The sequence below is a fragment of the Chinchilla lanigera genome, unplaced genomic scaffold (assembly GCF_000276665.1).
Source record: "Chinchilla lanigera isolate Chin_1 unplaced genomic scaffold, ChiLan1.0 scaffold00025, whole genome shotgun sequence".
In the NCBI taxonomy this organism is placed as follows: domain Eukaryota; kingdom Metazoa; phylum Chordata; class Mammalia; order Rodentia; family Chinchillidae; genus Chinchilla; species Chinchilla lanigera.
Window position 1 is genome coordinate 19,568,761 of NW_004955426.1, and position 19,635 is coordinate 19,588,395.

Genomic DNA, 19,635 nt, shown 5'->3' on the forward strand with positions numbered 1-19,635 from the left:
CAAATTGGACCACATCAAATTGTAAATCTTCTTTAAAAAGAAAACAATCGACTGAGTAAAAAGACAGTCTATAGGATGGGACAATAGATATTCCTCTGACAGAGGATTAAGACCCAGAATATACAAAGAACTAAAAAACAGAAAAGCAACCCCCAAAAAAGTACCCCACTTGATAAATGGGCAAATGAATTGATACTTCTCAAAGAAGTACAAATGGCCAATGCACACATGAAATAATGTTCAACCTCTTTAGCACTTAGAGAAATGCTAATTAAACTACATTTGAGATTCTATCTCACATCAGTCAAAATGGCTATCACCAAAGAATACAAAAGAACAATAAATTCTGGCAAGGACACAGGGGAAAAAGAACCCTTCTACACTTTGGTAAGAATGTAAATTAGGACACTCACAATGGAATTCAGAAAGAGGGTTTTTCAAGATTAAGAGATACTACCTGATATAGCTGTATCACTCCAAAATATACTCCTGGAAGAATTTGTTGACATACTACAGAGGTAGCTATATACCCATGTTTATTGCTGTCCAACTCACAAAAGCTAATCTATGAAACCAGTTTAGGTGGCCATCAACTAATGAATGGATTTAAAAATGTGGTATACATACACAATGGAATATTATTCAGCCAATAACAAGAAAAAATCATGTAATTTGCACAAAAATGGCTGAACTAGAAGTCAACATGTTAGGTAAAATAAGTCCAACTTGGAAAGGCAAAACAGATGTTGTATATTTTTTCTCATAGGTAGAATCTAAACAAAAGAAGGAAAAGAAACAGCGATGCTATGAAAGTAGAAGGGGGACTAATTAGAGAAGAGGAAGAAAATGAGATAGGAATGGAAGAGAAAAGGGTGGCATGGGGTCAGGACACCTGAAAATAATCCATGTATCTTATACACATGTACAAATGCCAAAATGAATTATCATTAATATGTATAACTAATATGCACTAATAAAAAAGGGGGAAGACTTTTCTAAGGACCTTCATTTTGGTGAGGGATACAGCCAAAAATATTGCACGATCAGAAAGTGCCATCTATGCTGAAAGAAATTGTCAATGAGTCCTTGATAGATCAATATTGCATGTCTCTATCTGCATTCATGAGAAACCACTTTGAAGATATCAATATGTAATACAACAAGCATTGTTAATTTCCCACCACTTTGTTGGTAACTCTGTATTGTCTGTACTGTTCTTTTGCTATTTTATAAAATGTCTGTCTGTTAATGTTTTCCTCCTGTTAAAATTAAAAAATGAATAAATAAATAAATAAATAATGTGCCACACCAAAAAAAAAGTGCCATTTAAATGTAAGGATTTTCCTTAAAACTCTCATAAATTTAAAAGCACAGTATATTTATTTGATATAAATATTTTATTAATTTAAAATAGAGTATAGATTTTAAAGCATTTTAATGTCAACAAATACATTTTATGAAGTAAATTGGAAGACAGAAAATGCTGTCACAAGCTAATATAAGTTCACAAAAGAATTCCTCAATTAAATGCCCTGATGACAATCGTTTTCAGAGGACAAGTACAATGTAATCAGTTTTTAACTGTTTCATGATTAGGACCCCTGGATCACTGCATTACCGTTCATTCACATTTCCATGTCTCCCTCTTTCTGAATTATTCTCCACTGTGAAAATAACCAAATTCCCTTGAGCTATGAGCCTGGAAACTAGAGATTGGATTTTGACTTCCTACTTTCAATGATTCCCTCTGAGTACAGCTCATCAATCTCTTTCTGGTTAAATCCAAATTCTTTAAGTATCTCTTCCGTGTGCTCTCCTATGAGTGGATCCCTTTTGGTAGAAGGGATAGCTGGCGTGCGCAACAGCCGAGGCGCAGGGCGAGGATTCACACACTGCTCCTCATCAGTGAAGAACGAGCCCCGTTCTCTGTTGTGATTGTGATGCGCAGCCTCTTCGAACGTCAGCACTGGGGTCACGCAAGCATCCGTGCCTTCAAAGATCTGGCACCACTCTGCCTTGGTCTTCTTGGCAAAGACATCTGCAAATTTTTTCTTCATTTCCGGCCAATCGGCCTGGCTCATCTGGCTGGGAAGTTCATCAGACTTCAGTCCAAGTCCTGAGGGAAAAGCACAATTTCTTATGTCATTGGGCAGAGTGATTATAATCAGTAAAAATTAATTTTGAGGCTACCATATTACGCAAAGTAAGATGTTCTATAAGGTTTCTCAAGTAAGTAAGTTAAAAGAAGAAATTCTAAGTAGTTTAAAGTTGAGGGCAACAGTTAAAGAGGGGAGGCTGTATGGTAACAGGACTGAAAACAGGCTGGTCCCTGCCAAAAGTTTATTGCTGACACTTCATCAAAAGTAGTCTCTTATTAAGGTCTAGTTTCCAGAAATTGATTTTTTTCCTCTGAGTAGTTTTCAAGAAGAAATCTCCTCAGGATATTATCTGTCTTTTGAATTAAAATAAACCCACATTTTTTATAATGCACTCAAGTCCTATAAAAATACATCTTGAACAAGTTTAAAACTTACTATCTCACTTTTTAAGAAAGAAACCTAAAGATTAATGACTAAATTCAGGGTTGGAATTTTGTAAGTAATATTCATGTCTGTCTGCAGAGGTAAAATAAGAGCTTGTGGGAGTCTTATTCAAGAAACAAAGGACCTGGAAGACAGAAAAAGATTAAGATTTTATACTTTATCAGACCGTGAAAGCACATCTATATAACCACATATTCTTGTTTTTTTGCTGTCAGTAGAGAATTCAATAAGTTACATGAAATATTTAACACTTTATTCTAAAACATGTTGTTAAATGATTCTTCCCAGCTATAGTCTAGTGTAAGTATTCTGAGCACAGTTAAGGTAGGCTAGGCTAATTTGTTCAGCAGGTTATGTGTATTAAATACATTTTCAACTTATGATATTTTCAATTTAACAATGGGCGTATATAGATGAAACACCATCAAAGTCAAGAAGCATGTCTGTATATACAAATGGCCACTTTCCTGGGGTTTGGTGTAAATGTCACTTTTCCTCCTTCATACAAAATGATTTAATGATGGTGCATGGTTAAAAATAGAAAGATAATGAAAGGCCTTTTTATGCACAGTATTTCATGTAAGTTTAACCAAATTAATTGACAAATTAATCCGATTTTTACCATGTTTCCTTTCCAACCTGTTGTAGATCAGTGACTAATTTTAAGCTGCTCTTAAGATGATGAAGTCCCTAAAGATGAAGGAGGGAGGAGAAAGGAACATCTAAAGAATAACATTCTTTAAAATAAGTTTAACCAAGAAATACATACTTTGTACATTGAAAATTACAGAGTAACAGGAAGAAATTAAAGAAGCTCTAAAGAGATGGAGAGCAAGTGGCCTATGTCTAATAACGTTAGCTTAATGTTGTTAGCGTGGCAATGTTCCCCAGATCAATGCACACATTCAACAAAACCCCTCTCAAATTCCTAGCTATCACTTTGCAGAAATTGAAAAGCTAATCTTGAACTTGATATAGGAATTCAAGGGAATATAAATAGCCAAAAGAACACTGAGAAAAAACACAGTCAGGGAGCTCACACTTCTCAATTTCAAACATACTACAAAACTACAGCCATCAAGATAATGCAGCACTGACATAAAGATAGACCTTCAGATTCAATGAAATGGAAATGAAAGTCGAAAAATAAACCTTTACATTTATGTCAACTGATTTTTAAGAAAGATGCCAAGATCATTCCATAAGAAAAGTATCATTTTTTCAAGAAACTGTGTGGGGAAATTGGAAAGCTCTACACAAAAGAGTGAAGTTGAACCTTAACTTACCTTGTACAGAGAAATCAGTTTAAAATGGATCAAAGCCTAAATCTGAGAGCTGAAACCATTAAAACTTTCAGGAAAAACACTGGGATGAGGCTATATAACTGGGAATTCTCTGAAATAACTTTCATGTAATTTTTAGTAAAACGTAAATAATAAAAATGCGCTAATAAAGCTTATATTTCTGTATTGTTAAAGCGATTGATTAGAACTCAGACCACAAAATTTTTTCAAGGAATATATTTTTCAAGGAGTACATTTTAGAGGTGCCTGTGAAAGAGGACAATAAAAAATTGACTATATAGCTATATTAGTTAACTATGTAATTATATTTATATTTTCTATAGACAATGCATATATTTGTGAGGTTGTGCTATAGAACAAACTCCAATGTGCTTTCGGTTTTTTTTTTTTTTTGGTTTTTCTCCGGTACCGGGAACCGAACTCACGACCTTGCGCTTGCCAGGCAGGCGCTTTTGCCGCTGAGCTAAGTCCCCAGCCCCTCCAATGTGCTTTCCAAAGCTCTGTGTCCAAGGTGTGCTGCTCCCACCACTTGGTCTTTCACACCGTATTATCTAGTCCACACCTTTTAATTAGGTCTCTATATTTAGTTTTCATGTCTGGGAAAAAAGGTACCCTATATGATTCAGACAATCCATTCTGTTGCTCTATAGTTTTTCCAACTGTATTTAACTTACGTAATGAACATGTAATAAAAGCATTGAATATCTCTGAGTTATTTTATATACCAATAAAATTACCTGTCAATTTACAACACCCCAAAATACAAACAACACCCCAAAATACACTGATGGCTATTGCTAGGTTAATTAGAAAGTCCAATATATAGGCTGGGATTGTAACTCAGTGGTAAAGTGCTTGCCTGGCATGTGTAAAGCCCTGGTTTAATCTCCAGCACCACAAAAAAAGGTATATACATAGAAATATATACAATATATATTCATTAAAATAAAAGATGTCACAAAATTCAAAGACCCCAAAAGAGAGGCTAAAGAACATCCATAGGAAAAGAGGAGTGGGGAAGCATGTGATGGTTACTTACCTTTGATCAGCAGCTGGTAGAACTGGGGTTCCAATGCTCCAACAGCCATGAACTCCCCATCTGCTGTCTTGTAAGTTGTGTAGAAAGGTGCCCCACCATCTAATAGGTTCTCTCCTCGAGGTTCACACCACAAACCTGATTTTTTAGTTTTCCATATGAAAGAACTTAAATAGGCTGTTCCTTCCACCTTTAAAGAAGCAGAACACAGGGGCTGGGGATTTAGCTCAGCGGCAAAAGCGCCTGCCTGGCAAGTGCAAGGTCGTGAGTTCGGTTCCCGGTACCAGAGAAAAACCAAAAACCAAATAAATAAATAAATAAATAAATAAGAAGCAGAACACAGTATTAACCCAGGTAATTCAGGCATAAAAGTGTCTATTTAGGTTTGTTTAAACAGTCGTAGAACAATGCCTATCTTATAATGCATGCAATACCTAACTATATGACTTCTATGGGATTTTTGCAAATTGGGCTAGAAGGCATTTGTAGTAGAATGAGAACAGGCACTATTCAGTTCAGGAAATGCTATAAAACTTGGAACTACTTTTGTTTGGCTTTTTCAAATAAGACTGGCAAAACACTGAATTTTTGAAGCTAGGTGAAGTCACACGAAAGATCATTATAGTATTCTATCTACTGCTATTTATATTAAAAATTTCCAGGATAAAAAGTTAAAAACACAACAAAGGATTCTTAAAAGTCTACCCATCTCCTGATTTTAAGACCTATAAACACATACATACTGATATATGAAGCATATCATATTTCAAAGAGAAATCACATTACAATTACATTTAGCTGATTCTAGCTTGATGTCAGCTCCAAGAAAACTCTAATTGAGTCTTTAATATATCTTATCTTTAATGGTCACTAGAAAGTCACCAAATAAACATGACACACTATAGAGGTTTTCTGAGTCTAACAAAGTAGTTTAAGAATGCCATCTTTCTACAGATTCCTAAAGTATCAACAGTGGATTCACTTGTTCAAGCATAATTAACAAAGATCAACCTCAAACACTGGAGGCACTGGACTGTCTAATGCAGAAAACTCCCATCCACATACATGCCTTTTATAATTCTAATGATTCTAGTCCCCAGGGAGCAGGCCATCATACAACATTGTCCCTTATATTACCAACATCCCAACAGCAAGGAATTTCTCAGCTAATGGCTTTGAAAGGCACACAAAATATTTCTTTGGACACATCTCAGTTCCAAATTATAAGGAATTTGAAATCTCATGCATACATCAACTTATAGCTATGATATTTGTCATCACCAGGTATAGTCACTGTATCACTTAATGATGGGGACTATTATAACTATTCTCCAAAAGTTGTCATTAGCTGCATCTGTTTTTATACGAATTAGCACTCTATACTAATTCACAAAACCACCATTTGGCAGCTGAGTCTGTGCTCCTGAACTATGCTCCATGCTGCCTTGACCTTCAGCATCCTTCTCCCAGGGTACCAGTAATGCCATCTACCAGGTCATCCAAGCCAAAAATACAGGAACCATCCTTGATTCCTTCTCTCCTCCACCCCTGCCAACCCATCATAGCAATTTTACATCTAAAATAACGTTTAAATCCAGAGGCACCTTAACATCAGTGCTTCAATACTACCCCTGATCATCCCTCGGCAGTAACCCAGCAACTGGTCTGTCTCATCTTATGTCCCTGGGACCCATTATCCATTTCACTTCCAAAGATGTAAGAATATACAAATTGGATAGTGTCTAACTGGACTCACTGTGAGACCTTGGACAAACTTCTATGCCTTTTTGCAGAGTTGCTCCCCCCATCTTATCCACACTTTCAGTTATGAATGTCAGCAGCAGTCTAAGAACTGGGCCAGTTGTGGTATATGCTTGCAATCCCAGCACTCAGGAGGCTGAGGCTGGACAATCACCACTAGTTCAAGGCCAGCCTGAGATACACAGTAAGTTTAAAGGCAGCCTGAACTACATAGTGAGACATTCTCTCAAAAAACTAAATAAATAAATAAAATAAAAATTTTAGTTGAAAAATTCCAGAAATAAAAATAATTAGTTTTAAACTGCCTTTTTAACCATATGTCATTATAATTGTTCTCTTTTATTATTCATTTTGTTAATCTCTGACAGCACTTAATTTATAAGTTAAATTTCATCTCAGGCACATATTTATGTACAGAAAAAAGTATGGCATATATAAGGTTTGGTTATTAGCTGCAGTTTTAAGCAATATTGGTTGCCACCGGTAAGGAGGATAATAGTATTCCAAATTAAAATGTTTCTGAGGATTAGAAAAAATTATACAGGAAAAGTGCCCAACAGGAAATGAGACACATATTCAAGGGTGAATAGGAACAGCAGCATTATACTGGAGCATCCCCTCCCAAATGCAACAGAAAGGTGGTTTCTGTCTAGAAAGGCCCATTCTACTTAGCGTCCATAAGAATCTGCTCTATCTGCTGGAGAACATTTCGTAAACTCAGTTTTAGGTGAAGATTGCTTGCAAATTTATTTGAAGCATAAAAGACAACTTGGGGAAAATTATTGAAATAGGATTCAGAGGTCCCTGGTTGTCTAGTGGCTACAATTTGGCACTTTCAACAAAGGATTCAGGTGAGTCACAAAGACATAAGAGAACTGACTCCATAGATGATTAAAATATGAATTCTGACATGTGGTCATTTTTTAGTAAAAAATATCCTTGGTGACTTGGGATCAAACATTAAATTTCATTTATCTCATTCAGAAAAGGATTTGAGGTAGTTATATATCACACTTAGAAACAAGTGGCAGGCTGAACACTCCCCTCTATTCATCCTCACCATGTTTGCATCGATGACTTGACCTTTGCCAGAGCGCATGCGCTCCACAAGAGCCATCACAATGCCCAACGTGCACATGAGGCTGCCGCCACCAAAGTCAGCCAGGAGATTCAGCGGAGCATATGGATTATCACCACTCCTGCCAATTTTTGACAGAACACCTATGGCATGAAAAACAAAGTTAATGTCTCCTTTAAACACATATGTGGACATCTTAAACTCATAAATAATCTGTAGCCACATACTGGAGTGAAAACTAGTACATGCTGTTTTTTCAAATCTGAACCCATTCAGCCTACTTATAAACTGGCTTTCCAGAAACATAGGCTCTGCATTTTGTTGTTTTTTTTTTTTATTCTGAAGCCTTATCCTAATTGACATTTTCAAATTTTATTATTAAGTTTTCACTTGTTGGGTTTGAGGGAAAATTATCATCAACAACTTATTTTTAAAACATATCATGCATCTTATTAGAAAGAGATATAAGAAAATAATTATATACAAGAAAAGAAATAAATTTTAATTGATGTGAAAATCAATTTTATCCTCACTTTTTTCCTCAACTTTTAAGTGTGTATTCACAAAAAAGCTGAGAATTCCTTTAGTTAAGAACATAGAGGTCTAATCAGTCCATTCTAAGACATATTCTCATAGTAAAGAATTCTGATACAGTGCTGATAGGATCTGGGCAATGATTTTTCCTGGAAGAGTGTCAGATTCAAATTATATCAATGTTTGTGAACTATGGAATGACCATCTCTACTTCTACCAAGTCTCTTACTTCCTAGTAGGTGCTTTTCTGAAAATTTACTCCACAGATGTAAATAAATAAATGTTACTAATAAAAATACATTATCTCTCACATGTATTCAGAAGATGGGGGAAAAGAAAGCTTAAAAGTGTTTAAAATCAAAACCAATAGATTTTAAACAACCACACTCCTTGATTCTGGTAAATATTCAACCTTCACTTTTAAAAATTCTTGTTAATCAATGTAACTGTGTGTCTTTACTGGGTAGATTAAAAATATAGAAAAAATTATTTTTCAACCTACCTGACAAAGCCAAATAGTTGATGTCATGGCCAGCTACCTTGGATAAACTTCCTGAATGGCCGAATCCACTCAACCTGGCATAGATGAGCCTTGGATTCTCCTGCAGCAGAAAGTCTGGCCCAAGCTGAAGTTTCTCCATGACACCTTATGAGAAAAATAATCATTATTTTAGAGTATGAATTGAGTATGGGGATAATCTCTTCTGTGAAGGAAAATGAAACAGTATCCTTGGAAGTCTGTAGCACTAATAGCAACATTTGCTGTAGACTTTGTGAAAGTTGTCAGAACCAAAACAGAATCGTTTTTGCCAAGCCCTATCCAAAAATAAATAAAGCTGAGAAGTTATATAGGAGGTGACTTCCTGAATTTATGTCTAGGATGTTGAGATATAAAAACGCCCCTCAAAATGCTCATGTATTCAAAGGGAGGCCTTTCAGAAGGTAACTGGACAAGAGGGCTCTGACTTCACCAGTGGGTTATCCATTCATGGGTTCATATTTGATGGCATTATCGGGAGGGGACAGAAATGGGCCTGGTTGAAGCCAGCAGGTGCCGGAGGCATGACCTTAAGAACTACACCATGTCCTCAGGCCCCTCCACTCTGGCTCTCCTCTCTCTGTACTTTCTGGCTGCCACAAAAGGAGCAGTTTTTCTTCCACCATGATGCTTCTGCCCTGCATACGCCTAAAAGCAGAAGAGTCCTCTGACTAATGACTGAAACCTCTGAAATGATGTACTGAAATAATGAAAGTAAATCTTTCCTCCTATGAGTTGAGTTTCTCAGGTACATATTCCCAGCGATGAAAACCTGACTAACACAATTCAGGATAACAAGAACGACTCACAGATGACTTCGCCAGAACCACCACCTGGAACAAAGGCCTAGGCAACCTCACAGAAAACTTCCATGAGGACATCTGCCCTGAATCTGTTCAAACTTTGACCACCACCTCCTGTTTGTTAATCCCTGCAGCCAACGATTACTGTTTCACAATATTTAATGTAATCCACCCTTCTCTTCTAAAAACTTCCCCCTGCCTCTTTAAATAAGCTCATAGTTGACTAAGGAATGCGGAAATGCTCTGCTATTCCCATTATTCTTTGGAGAATCTCTGTTATTTAGCTTATAGCTTACAACATATATCCAGTAGTGAAGGACCCAGAAGAAGGCTACCATTTCTGGAATGTGTGAGTTCTGCCCCAGTATGACACTTCTTCTGTCACCTGTTTCCTGTAGGCATATCCAAGCCTACTCAATTGCCTGAGCGGGATCCCCTTTTTCCTCTTTCCATGCCTGCATCAATGCCTACCACCTCCTCCTGCACGATGACGTGGTATATGGACATGCTCATGTTCCCCACCAGCGCAGGAGCTCTTCCTGCAGGGTTCACAGTAGGCTCTTTCCATTAGCCCCTACTGCACCTTCACCAAGACTCATTCATAAACCTATAGAAAGAGCAGCTCCAGCACAACAACAATTGAAAAGAATCAAGAAATATGACAGCTCCGGCACAAAACCCAGGTAACTGACACCTAAAATCAACTGGGATTAAACGTCATAAAGACTACACAATAAGATCATTTAAGACTCATCTTTCTCAGGCTATGATTAAACACCAAAATCTAATTATCCTTCCAACTACAAAGCATAACCCCTCCCCTGCTAGCTATGTGTTTTTACACCTCTACCCTCCTAATTATGAGACCTCAGACAAATTATTTAACCATGTTTACCCGTTATCTTTAAATGGCGCATTATTAGACGGACCTGTGTTATTGCTAAAATTCTCAAGTATGACTCTAAGGACTAAATGAATCATTACATTTAAATATGCTCGGTGCCTTGCAGACATTCTCCATTTACTGACTTTCCACCGGACAATACTTTTGGCTTGTGCTTTAATAAGATTACTCTGGCAGATGTCTGGAAATAGATTAAACTCAGTTTTTAGAAGGCTCTCACACCAGCGTCGGGGCTGTTGCACCAGGTGTGGACAGAAAGAACCCTAAGTCTTAGGAGGGAAAAAATTAGAGATCAATGAAAGTAAACATGATGAAAGGAAGGACAAAGCTCAAGTTTCTGATTCAGGCAGCTGGACACTAGTTTCATTGGTTGACATAAATTATCTAAACCGGGTGTGGTGGCACACGCCTGTAATCCCAGCACTCGGGAGGCTGGGGAGGAGGATCCTTGCGAGTTCAAGGTCAGCCTGGGCTGCAAAGTGAGTTCAAGGCCAGTCTGAACTGCATAGCAAGACAAAAATTTAAAAAAAAAAAAAAATTATCCAGGAGGTAGTGCCATTTTATTTTTTTTTTTTTTTTTTTTTTTTTTTTTTGGTTTTTCTCCGGTACCGGGAACCGAACTCACGACCTTGCGCTTGCCAGGCAGGCGCTTTTGCCGCTGAGCTAAATCCCCAGCGGTAGTGCCATTTTAAAAGGAAATGGCAAAGGTTCGGTTTGGGACTTGCGGTAGCTGGAGTGGGTTAGAGGTCTGAAACGCGTTCACCAGCATTGCGAGGCTCCAAGAGTAAGTAAGCACAGTTACAGATATAAGCATTTTTGTCTATACAAAAATAAAAACTGGGGATGTAAGATGGCTCCAGGGGGCAGAGAACAAAATAAATGAGCTGAACTGGGACTTAGGAACAGCCGCACCTAAGGCAGGAAGTGTTAGCTTGGCCCGTGGGTGGCTTCAGACGTACCCCACTCTACCCAAAGAGCACCTAATTGACCTTATACACATATGCATATTTCCGGGAAGATAATCTACGGCTTTCATGAGACCCTCCCGTTAAGATGGGCAGATATAAAAGGGTGCTTAGAAAAAATAAAAAAGGAACTGAGGAAGGAGTGGAAGAGAAACGAAAGGAGAAACAGCAATAGCAGTTATGTTAGAATCCAATCTTCAGAGATTGTCTCTAGGGGCGTCTGAGCAATCAGCAGCGCTAAATACGAAAGACCTAGAAAGTCGGGAGCTGGCCAGGATCCCACCGCACGACCGGCCGGTGCCCGGCGCCCGGCCTCCCCGCCGGCCCGTGGGATCCCGGGCTCACCGCGGCGGAAGGGCTCCAGCAGCACGTCCGCGCGTGCGCACATGCGCCGCAGCGCGGCCGCGCCCCCAGGCCGCTTCAGGTCGAGCACCAGCGAGCGCTTGCCTCGGCCCAGGTGGCTCAGGTCCGCTAAGGTGCCGGGCCGGTCGACGCGCACCACCTGCGCCCCGAAGTCGGCGAGGACCATTCCGCAGAACGGGGCCGGGGCCAGGCCGGCCAGCTCCACCACCCTGATGCCCAGTAGCGCCATCGTGCCTCTCGGCCCTGCGAGAAAACTAAACGCGCAATCCCGGCCCGGCCGGCCCGATATAATCTCCCGGGAGCCCTCCGGTGGCCGGGCGGCGCGCCGCGGGCACGCTCCTCTGCGCCTGCGCACCGCCCAGCCGCGCGGCCTCAGACGTCTCCTGCTGAGTCCGCTTCGGGCCGCCTGTGGGCGGAGTCTCCAGGTCCTAGAGCACCAGGTCCGAGCTGTCGGCGGCCTTTCAGGGTGCTTTTATTCTCACCTTGGCGAGCCCTAAACAAGAAATAAAAACACCTAACTAGGTAAGACCAGTGTCAGCTTGTTTACCTGCGTTGGCGGCAGGTTGACCCTTTTGACCACTAATGCTATTTAGCTACCAGATTTCGTCCCGGATGGGACTGAGACCGCTCCTAAAGAAGCACTGGGCAAAAAACCTGCTGCTCAGCAAAGGCTAAATGAGAAAGCCCTAAATTTTTTTCGATTTGTCACCAGGTGTTTCTATGAATAGTTTTAAATTTTTAACTGTAATGTCAGTCTTAAAACATACACAATAAAATACTCACAAGTAGCCCCACTACTTTTAGAAATCATTTTCCCTCTACTTGTTATAGACTGTGGGCTGGTGGCATAATTTTTACAGCTCTAGGACGTGGAATAGAGCTAGAAGCTAGAGCCAGAATATCTCTGCACTCGGTTTTTAAGTGTGGGTTTATGTGAAGCAGCGAGTAAAAGCAAAGGGAAAACTTGCCACAATTCTAACACAAATCTTTCAGGCAAGTCTGAGCTACTCTTTTCTTTTTTTTCGGTGTTTTTTTTTTTTTTTTTTTTTTTTCCTGGTACCGGAAATCAAACTCACAACCTTGCACTTGCCCGGCACGCACTGTGCCGCTGAGCTAAATCCCCAGCCCCCAAGCTACCCTTGATGAGTTTACCTTTCAAGCCCTTTTTGACTGACCCTATGTGGAATTGGCTTCCACCACAGATAGATAGTATCTCTGCCTACATTTCTCAGTGTCGTCCTTGCTGCCTATATCTCAGTCGCCTACCTTTGTAGGAACATAAAATATACCTCCTTTTCTTTGTTTATATTTTGAGAAAGTTGAAAATTACAAAGAATAATAAAGGACACATCCAGATTGAGACATTAATATTTTGTCATATTTTCTTCTTCTATTTTTCTGCAAAACCAATAGTAACAGATACACCTGGAAATATAATACAGGATCAGAGTCACATGATTCAGAGTTCTTACTCAGCATCAAGCTTTACTACGGTTTGAAAGATTCGAGAAACTGTAAGGCTCAACGAAGAGAAAGGCCTAAGAAATCTCACCTGACTTAGATCTTTTCTCAATCTAAAACAACCCTTAAACATTCAAATCCTAACTCCCAGTATGTGAAAATGTGACTGTTCTCAGAGCTAAGGCCTTTTAAGAGGTCATTGCAATAAAGTGAGTTTGAATGAGTGGACTCTAATATTAATATGTAAAATGTGGGAAGCAGTGCAAAATTTTGTAGAAAAGCATCACCCAAGGAAGGCTGTAGCAGTGCAAGCAATGAGTCTGTTTAATGACAATGTGATGCCATGTTTCCTCAAATTCCTTTTGAGGCATTTTTTGCCTCAGAAGATGGCAAAAGCAAGTGTCATTGGGTAGGTTCCTTGTTAAAGCTGCATGACAAGAAAAACGTTCCATTGAGCCAATAGATAGCAGTTATTCCTTTAGTGACAGTGAAACTCATTTTACACAATAACCTTCCCCCTTTGCCTCCCTCACACCAGGCACAAAGGTTTTCGAAGGTAAGTGTAGGTTAATTTACTTTTCTTTATATTTTGTACTTTATTATTTTGTGTTATATTACAGTGTTGTACTCATTTTTATGTGAGTACTTTTGGGTTGTGGAACAAATCATCTGAGCTTCCATTATTTCTTATGGGGAAATTTGCTTTGATATACATGTGCTTTAGGTTATAAGCATGTTCCTTGAACAAATTATGTTTACAAACCAAGGTTTTACTCAATGAGCTGGATAAAAAACTGGATCCAGGAAGCTGAACTCATATCTGAATCTGATGCAAGTGATGAGATTGAGAATTTTAAGCTGAATAATAGAATGTGACCTCTGAAGAAGAATAGAGCAATTGGATGTATGTTGGATCAAATACGTCTTTAGCAGCCAAAGGTCAAACTGGAACATTGAGCAAACTAGCCATAAATCCTTCCTACCTTGTATAATCTCATCCTTTTGCCTGTAAACTGGTCTGATGACTTGCTTCCAACCAGCAGAATACCACAAAGGCAATGGATTGTCACAGCCATAGTTATGACACAACAAATTATAACCTTTTCTTGCTAACCAACTTTATTGCCACAGCCTACATGTTATGATGAAGTGATAAGTTCTTTGCAGATGTCCATGTAACAGGGATCTAGGGCAGCTCCTAGGTGATAAACAGAATTGCCCCGGAGCCCTTTAATCCCTCTATCTTCCAGAAAATGAATTCTTCCAAAAGTTTAGGGAGCTTGTGCACATCTTCCTTCAGCTGAGCTTTAAGATATCCAGCCTTGGCCAATGCTTTCATTGCACTACAGTGAGATACACTGAGGCAACTAAGCTAAGCTGTGCCTGGACTCTGTGTACATTGTGAAATAATGAATGTACATTATTCTGAGCTTCTAACCATGGTTATTTGTTATGTGTTGAGAGATAGTATATACAGTAACTAAAAATAATCCTTTGACAAACATACTAATAGACAACCCCATTTTACTGATGAGGAAAGTAAAGACAGACATTAACAATCCTGCCCAAGATAATTCACCTACACCATTAGGGAAGGGTTTTTCTTCCTACTCACAATATTACTGTGACATCAAGCAGTTGTCAACTTCAAATAAGCAGAAGGGAAACAGCTATACTTGGCTGCAAGCTGCTATTTCTTGAATGGTTTAATCTCTAATCTCGGCTACCTCAACTTGACCAACATCCATATGATCTTTCTCCTTTCTCCATGGCCCTAAATTCCACCTCACCTAGAGCACTGAAACATCCAACAAGCTCTCTTTAATGGCCCCTCAAGGAATTAGGCTGATCTCAGGGATAAACATGCCCTGGTCTACTGTCCCTGAGCATATCTGCAACCCACTCATCCCATTTCTCACACTGGGTTGTTTTCAGTCTTGTTTCTATGGCTCCATAATGGAAGGTCCATATCTGCCTGACTGCTGAGATCCTGATCTTTCCCTACTACAGTAGTTCCCTTATTGCAATGAAGTCTCTGATAAAGTCTCTCCTTACAAAAATCTAAAATTTTTGACATTATTAATAGCATTAAACATACCTAGACCTTTTAATCAAATAATTCTACTTCTAGAAATTCAATCAAAGGCAATTATGTGCACATCATTTATTTTTTAACAAATATTGTTCATGACACATTATGTGTAATTTTTAAAAACCCTCAAAAGAGAAAAAATGGCTCTAAACAAAAGGGTAAATAGATTATGCAGCCATTAACATAGTGTTTTCAAGTTGTCTGAAATAACACTTGAGCATGCTATTAACATATTAGGTCAAACTGTAGCAAGATTTAAAATACATAAAACATACATAAGATGGCTTATTTTGTTACTGTTTTTAAAAATAAAAGCCTAAATATGTGCAGAAAAAGACTGAACTAATTTCAAAATGCTGATATTAAATTTGATAGGATAATTTTATACTACATTTTATAGTGATTTTTTAAAAGTCAGAAAAGAACAAGATAGTTGTAAAAATAACACTGCAAACATTAAAAAAAGGAGAAAAGAAAAGAAAAGAAATCGTCTCTGGCAAGCAAATATCTTTTCCAGAAGCTTCTTTCATGCTCTCAGCTGGATGTTGTTTGTCTCTCCTGGGAGTACCTGGCTTTCTGCCTCCTGTGCCTGTTAAAACATTCTGTTTCACATTACTCACCCACTAGCCCACGTTAATCTATTAATCACTAGTAGATAGAAGAAACTCAGGAAAGGCATAAATTCTACTCTAAATACCACAGTAGGTCCTGGAGTACTACAGTACTTTCACTAAGTACATGTTTATCAATTGTAGCCACATCTTTTGTAACTCCATTTGCATATTCATCCTGTTTGAATTCATTTTAATTTTATTTTGATGTCAACTTTTTTCACTATAAGCTCAGTGAAATTCCTCAGTATCTCAAATGGCACAAGTAGTATTTCAGTGTACTCTTGCTATGTTAGATCAAATCATAGGAAGTTACCATATACTATTGTTTTTTTTCTACACAGACATGGACAAATTCAGTGCCTTTTCTCTCTTACTTAGACACTTCTTCGCTATGACTATAATTTTATCAGCTTGAGGTGCAACAGTAAAACTGAGAGAAAATTTATTTTTCTTCACAATTCCACAGGTAGATCTGTTACTACTGTAGCACTTAGTGACCTCAACATATGTTGGCTTTTTTCCCATAAGTTGAGAACTTCCCACCTTTTCACTTAAAGGAAGTGCTTTGTGGCTTCTCTTCGGCATATCCAGATTGTCAGCATCACTACTCTGATACTTTGGGGTCATTACTAAATAAAATAGTTCTTGAACACAAGCACTGCTGTCAGTCTCAGATATCTACTAAGTGACTAATCAGATAATAGTGCATATACACTTTGGATACCATGGAAAAAAAGTATGATTCATGTCTGTGGATGATGGTCAGGTCAGCGCAAAATTTCATCATGGTACTCAGAATAACACACAATTCAAAATTTATAAATTCTTTATTTCTGGAATTTTCCACTTAATGTTTTTAGACCTGGGTTGACTATGGATAAATGAAGCCACAGAAAACAAAACAGATGAGGGAAAACTACATAATGATGGTCTTGGGTAACCCTGTGAAAACACTGAGAATTACTTTGACCTTCTCCATTCTCTCTTGTAAATCACTTTTTTTCCCACCTACAACTACATCTTGGGTGTCTCTACTAAAATAAAAACTGGAGTTTTGGGAAAACAGGTGACCCTGCTTTGTGCTCACATCACTGATTTGCATGGCTGTTAACATGGTTTGCATGAAAATAATGTGCTTTGTTTAAACCATATTACTTATAATTGTATGACTATTATACTTTATTAAGAACTTTAAAGAGGGATACATTTATGATGTGTTTATTTTATATACATAGTCCATGCATTTTTTCTTGCTACAGTTTTATTTAAAACCAGACCAAAATCTTCCTCTGGGCATTTGTTAGGTAGTATACACTCTTTGGGTATGAAATCTCTTTGGTCAACATACAACATTCAAATATTGGCAATGTACTTCTATGAAATATTAAGACATTTCACATAGGAAACATTAACCTCATGACCCTATGACCCCGGAGGAAAGAAATATATACAAAATCACAAAATATTTCTGAGTAGGCATATTATAGCTAATACTCATTCACTTTAAAAGGGTATTATGCATGGATTCAGGAAGAGTTTAAACACATTTCTGAACTGAAAGAGTCAAAGGCTGAACTGAGCATTGAAAGTAGTGAATTAGCTAATAAGGGCGCCCTACTTAGGTCTTCCGCATCCAGCTGTAGGTTGGTTAATAGAAGAAAATCCATAGTTTAAAGGCCTGTGTGGAAATTCAAGTTCTAATGGAAAATGAAATAAGGGCTCATTGCTTCAAAGGTAAATCATTACGTAATATTTCTTCAAGTAGACATCTCACTAGTGCATTTTAAATATGATACAATAGAAGAGGAAATGCATATTCCAATGATACTTCCTTTTTTAAAAACAAACTTTAAGTACTGTGGATCCCATCTTCAGAATTTATGGCACATTCTTATAAATATTCTTTTGGTGGCAAATTTAATCCTTGAGGATAGATTTTGATATGCAGGTTAGGCAAAAGCCAAATGACATCTCCTAAAACACCTGGTATATCAAAACCGCTCTGTGAACATTACGGAAATGTGATAATCGAGGAAGTCATATCAGACGCCCTCTCTAAAGAATGTGGCAGGGGCTGGGGATTTAGCTCAGCGGCAATGCGCCTGCCTGGCAAGTGCAAGGTCGTGAGTTCGGTTCCTGGTACCGGAGAAAAACCAAAAAAAAAAAAAAAAAAAAAGAAGAATGTGGCAAAGCCTCCGTCTTAAGGAATGTGGACCTTCAAAGAATGTGGACCTTGTTAGAGTCAAGGGAGTTGACATGGCACAATTAGTTCCTGTGTACATACGTGTAGTTCTAGCACGGCTCTGTAACATAGGTTGTACCCAATCCAGCTGTAGTTTGTTAGTGTGTTACCATATAAGGGAGACAGAGACCCAAGGCGTGTATAAGGGGAAAGAACCCACAAGGCTGGGTGCTTAGTCTTTAGATGCAAATCCACTGGTTCCATGCTGGTACAGATAGAGCTACTTCCTCAAAAAACCTAGGTGTCCCATCTCTGTGCAAGAATTCCATAACAATATCATTTCTTATTGAATAAAATGTAAAGATATTTTTGTATGTCTCTCAAATGGAATTTTGATATTTTTATATGCATTATTTTTGACAGTATACAGTGAAGATTGCAGCCCCTTCAATATGACATAGTATATATAAAACATAAATATGTTGAAGTAATCTCCAAATTAATAGAAAAGAATGTGCTAACATCTGCCTTATATTCCTAAGTTTACTTTACTTGGTTGTGCAACTCAGGCTCAACAAAAATCTGCTGTTATTCAAAGAGTGTAACTGCAAAAAGTCAGTCTCATAACCAGTTCTGATACACCCAATTCTATATCATGAGAAAAATCCGTTTCTAAAAGTAGAAGCCAAGAATTAATTACAGGAGCCTCTTTATAAAAAGAAGCCAATTATTTGTGGGCATTGCAAATACTTTTACTATCTAAAGCTCTCTGGAATTACTTTTTAAAAATTTTTTTTAATTTTAAAGGATAAAAAAATAAGAAGCATCAGAAATGATACAGAATTTCACAAAACAAGATGGTAGAAATTCCACAATGGTTATTATATTGCATATTGTTGTCTTCAAATTAGTTGTTCAGATTACCAGATACAAGCATGCAAAATTGGCCAAAAAAATTTAAGCACTAACTGTACCTTTCAATAAACGAATAGAAATCAGCAGTACAATTATCTTAGCTATCTGTGTATATATATTTATATTTTTCCCTTTCTTCTTTCTTTTCTCCTTTCCCTCATTCCAGTTGTTATTTCCTTTTGAGCAGTTTCTTTCCCTTTCACAATATCTATTGTACTTTTTGGATTTTATTTACCCTTTCAGGAATTACTTTTAAAAAATCAACTACACTTTATTTTGTGAATATTGATCCACTAGATCAAATTGTTACTTCACAGTCTAGGCCATACACGTTTCTAGTCCTGTAAGCACCCATATTCTTGCCCTTACCCAAACATGATCACTGCATCTTATTCTCTGAAATATTATAAAGAATAATGAACTCAGAATTTCAGGGGCTTCTCACAGAAAACATTACAAATAACATCAACAGCCATGCAATGATTTCTCTGATGGAGAAAATGAATTATAACCTGTATCAATTTACAGTTCCAGTTTATCTA

General features: G+C 37.9%; 1 protein-coding gene across 2 annotated transcripts; it reads right to left on the bottom strand.

Annotated features, from left to right (window-relative positions):
* Positions 1–1,418: 1,418 nt before the first annotated feature.
* Positions 1,419–12,160, bottom strand: Amacr (alpha-methylacyl-CoA racemase). 2 transcript variants are annotated; one of them, XM_005386171.2, is made up of 5 exons: positions 11,914–12,160; positions 8,759–8,902; positions 7,705–7,865; positions 4,887–5,073; positions 1,419–2,116 (listed from the first exon to the last, which is right to left on the bottom strand). In XM_005386171.2, the coding sequence occupies exons 1-5, from the start codon at positions 12,056–12,058 to the stop codon at positions 1,707–1,709; spliced, it is 1,047 nt and encodes a 348-aa protein (XP_005386228.1). In that variant the 5' UTR covers positions 12,059–12,160; the 3' UTR covers positions 1,419–1,706. The 2 variants fall into 2 exon arrangements, with proteins under 2 accessions (XP_005386228.1, XP_005386227.1); XM_005386170.2 differs by having other exon boundaries at positions 11,812–12,160.
* Between the last annotated feature and the right edge of the window lie 7,475 nt (positions 12,161–19,635).

Coding starts and splice junctions, on each gene's coding strand:
- Amacr (XM_005386170.2), bottom strand. CDS start 12,058: ATGGCGCTACTGGGCATCAGGGTGGTGGAGCTGGCCGGCCTGGCCCCG. Junction 5,074..7,704: donor AAGTCATCGATGCAAACATG/GTGAGGATGAAT, acceptor GCTTCTTTAAAG/GTGGAAGGAACAGCCTATTT. Junction 2,117..4,886: donor CTACCAGCTGCTGATCAAAG/GTAAGTAACCAT, acceptor CTTTTCCCTCAG/GACTTGGACTGAAGTCTGAT.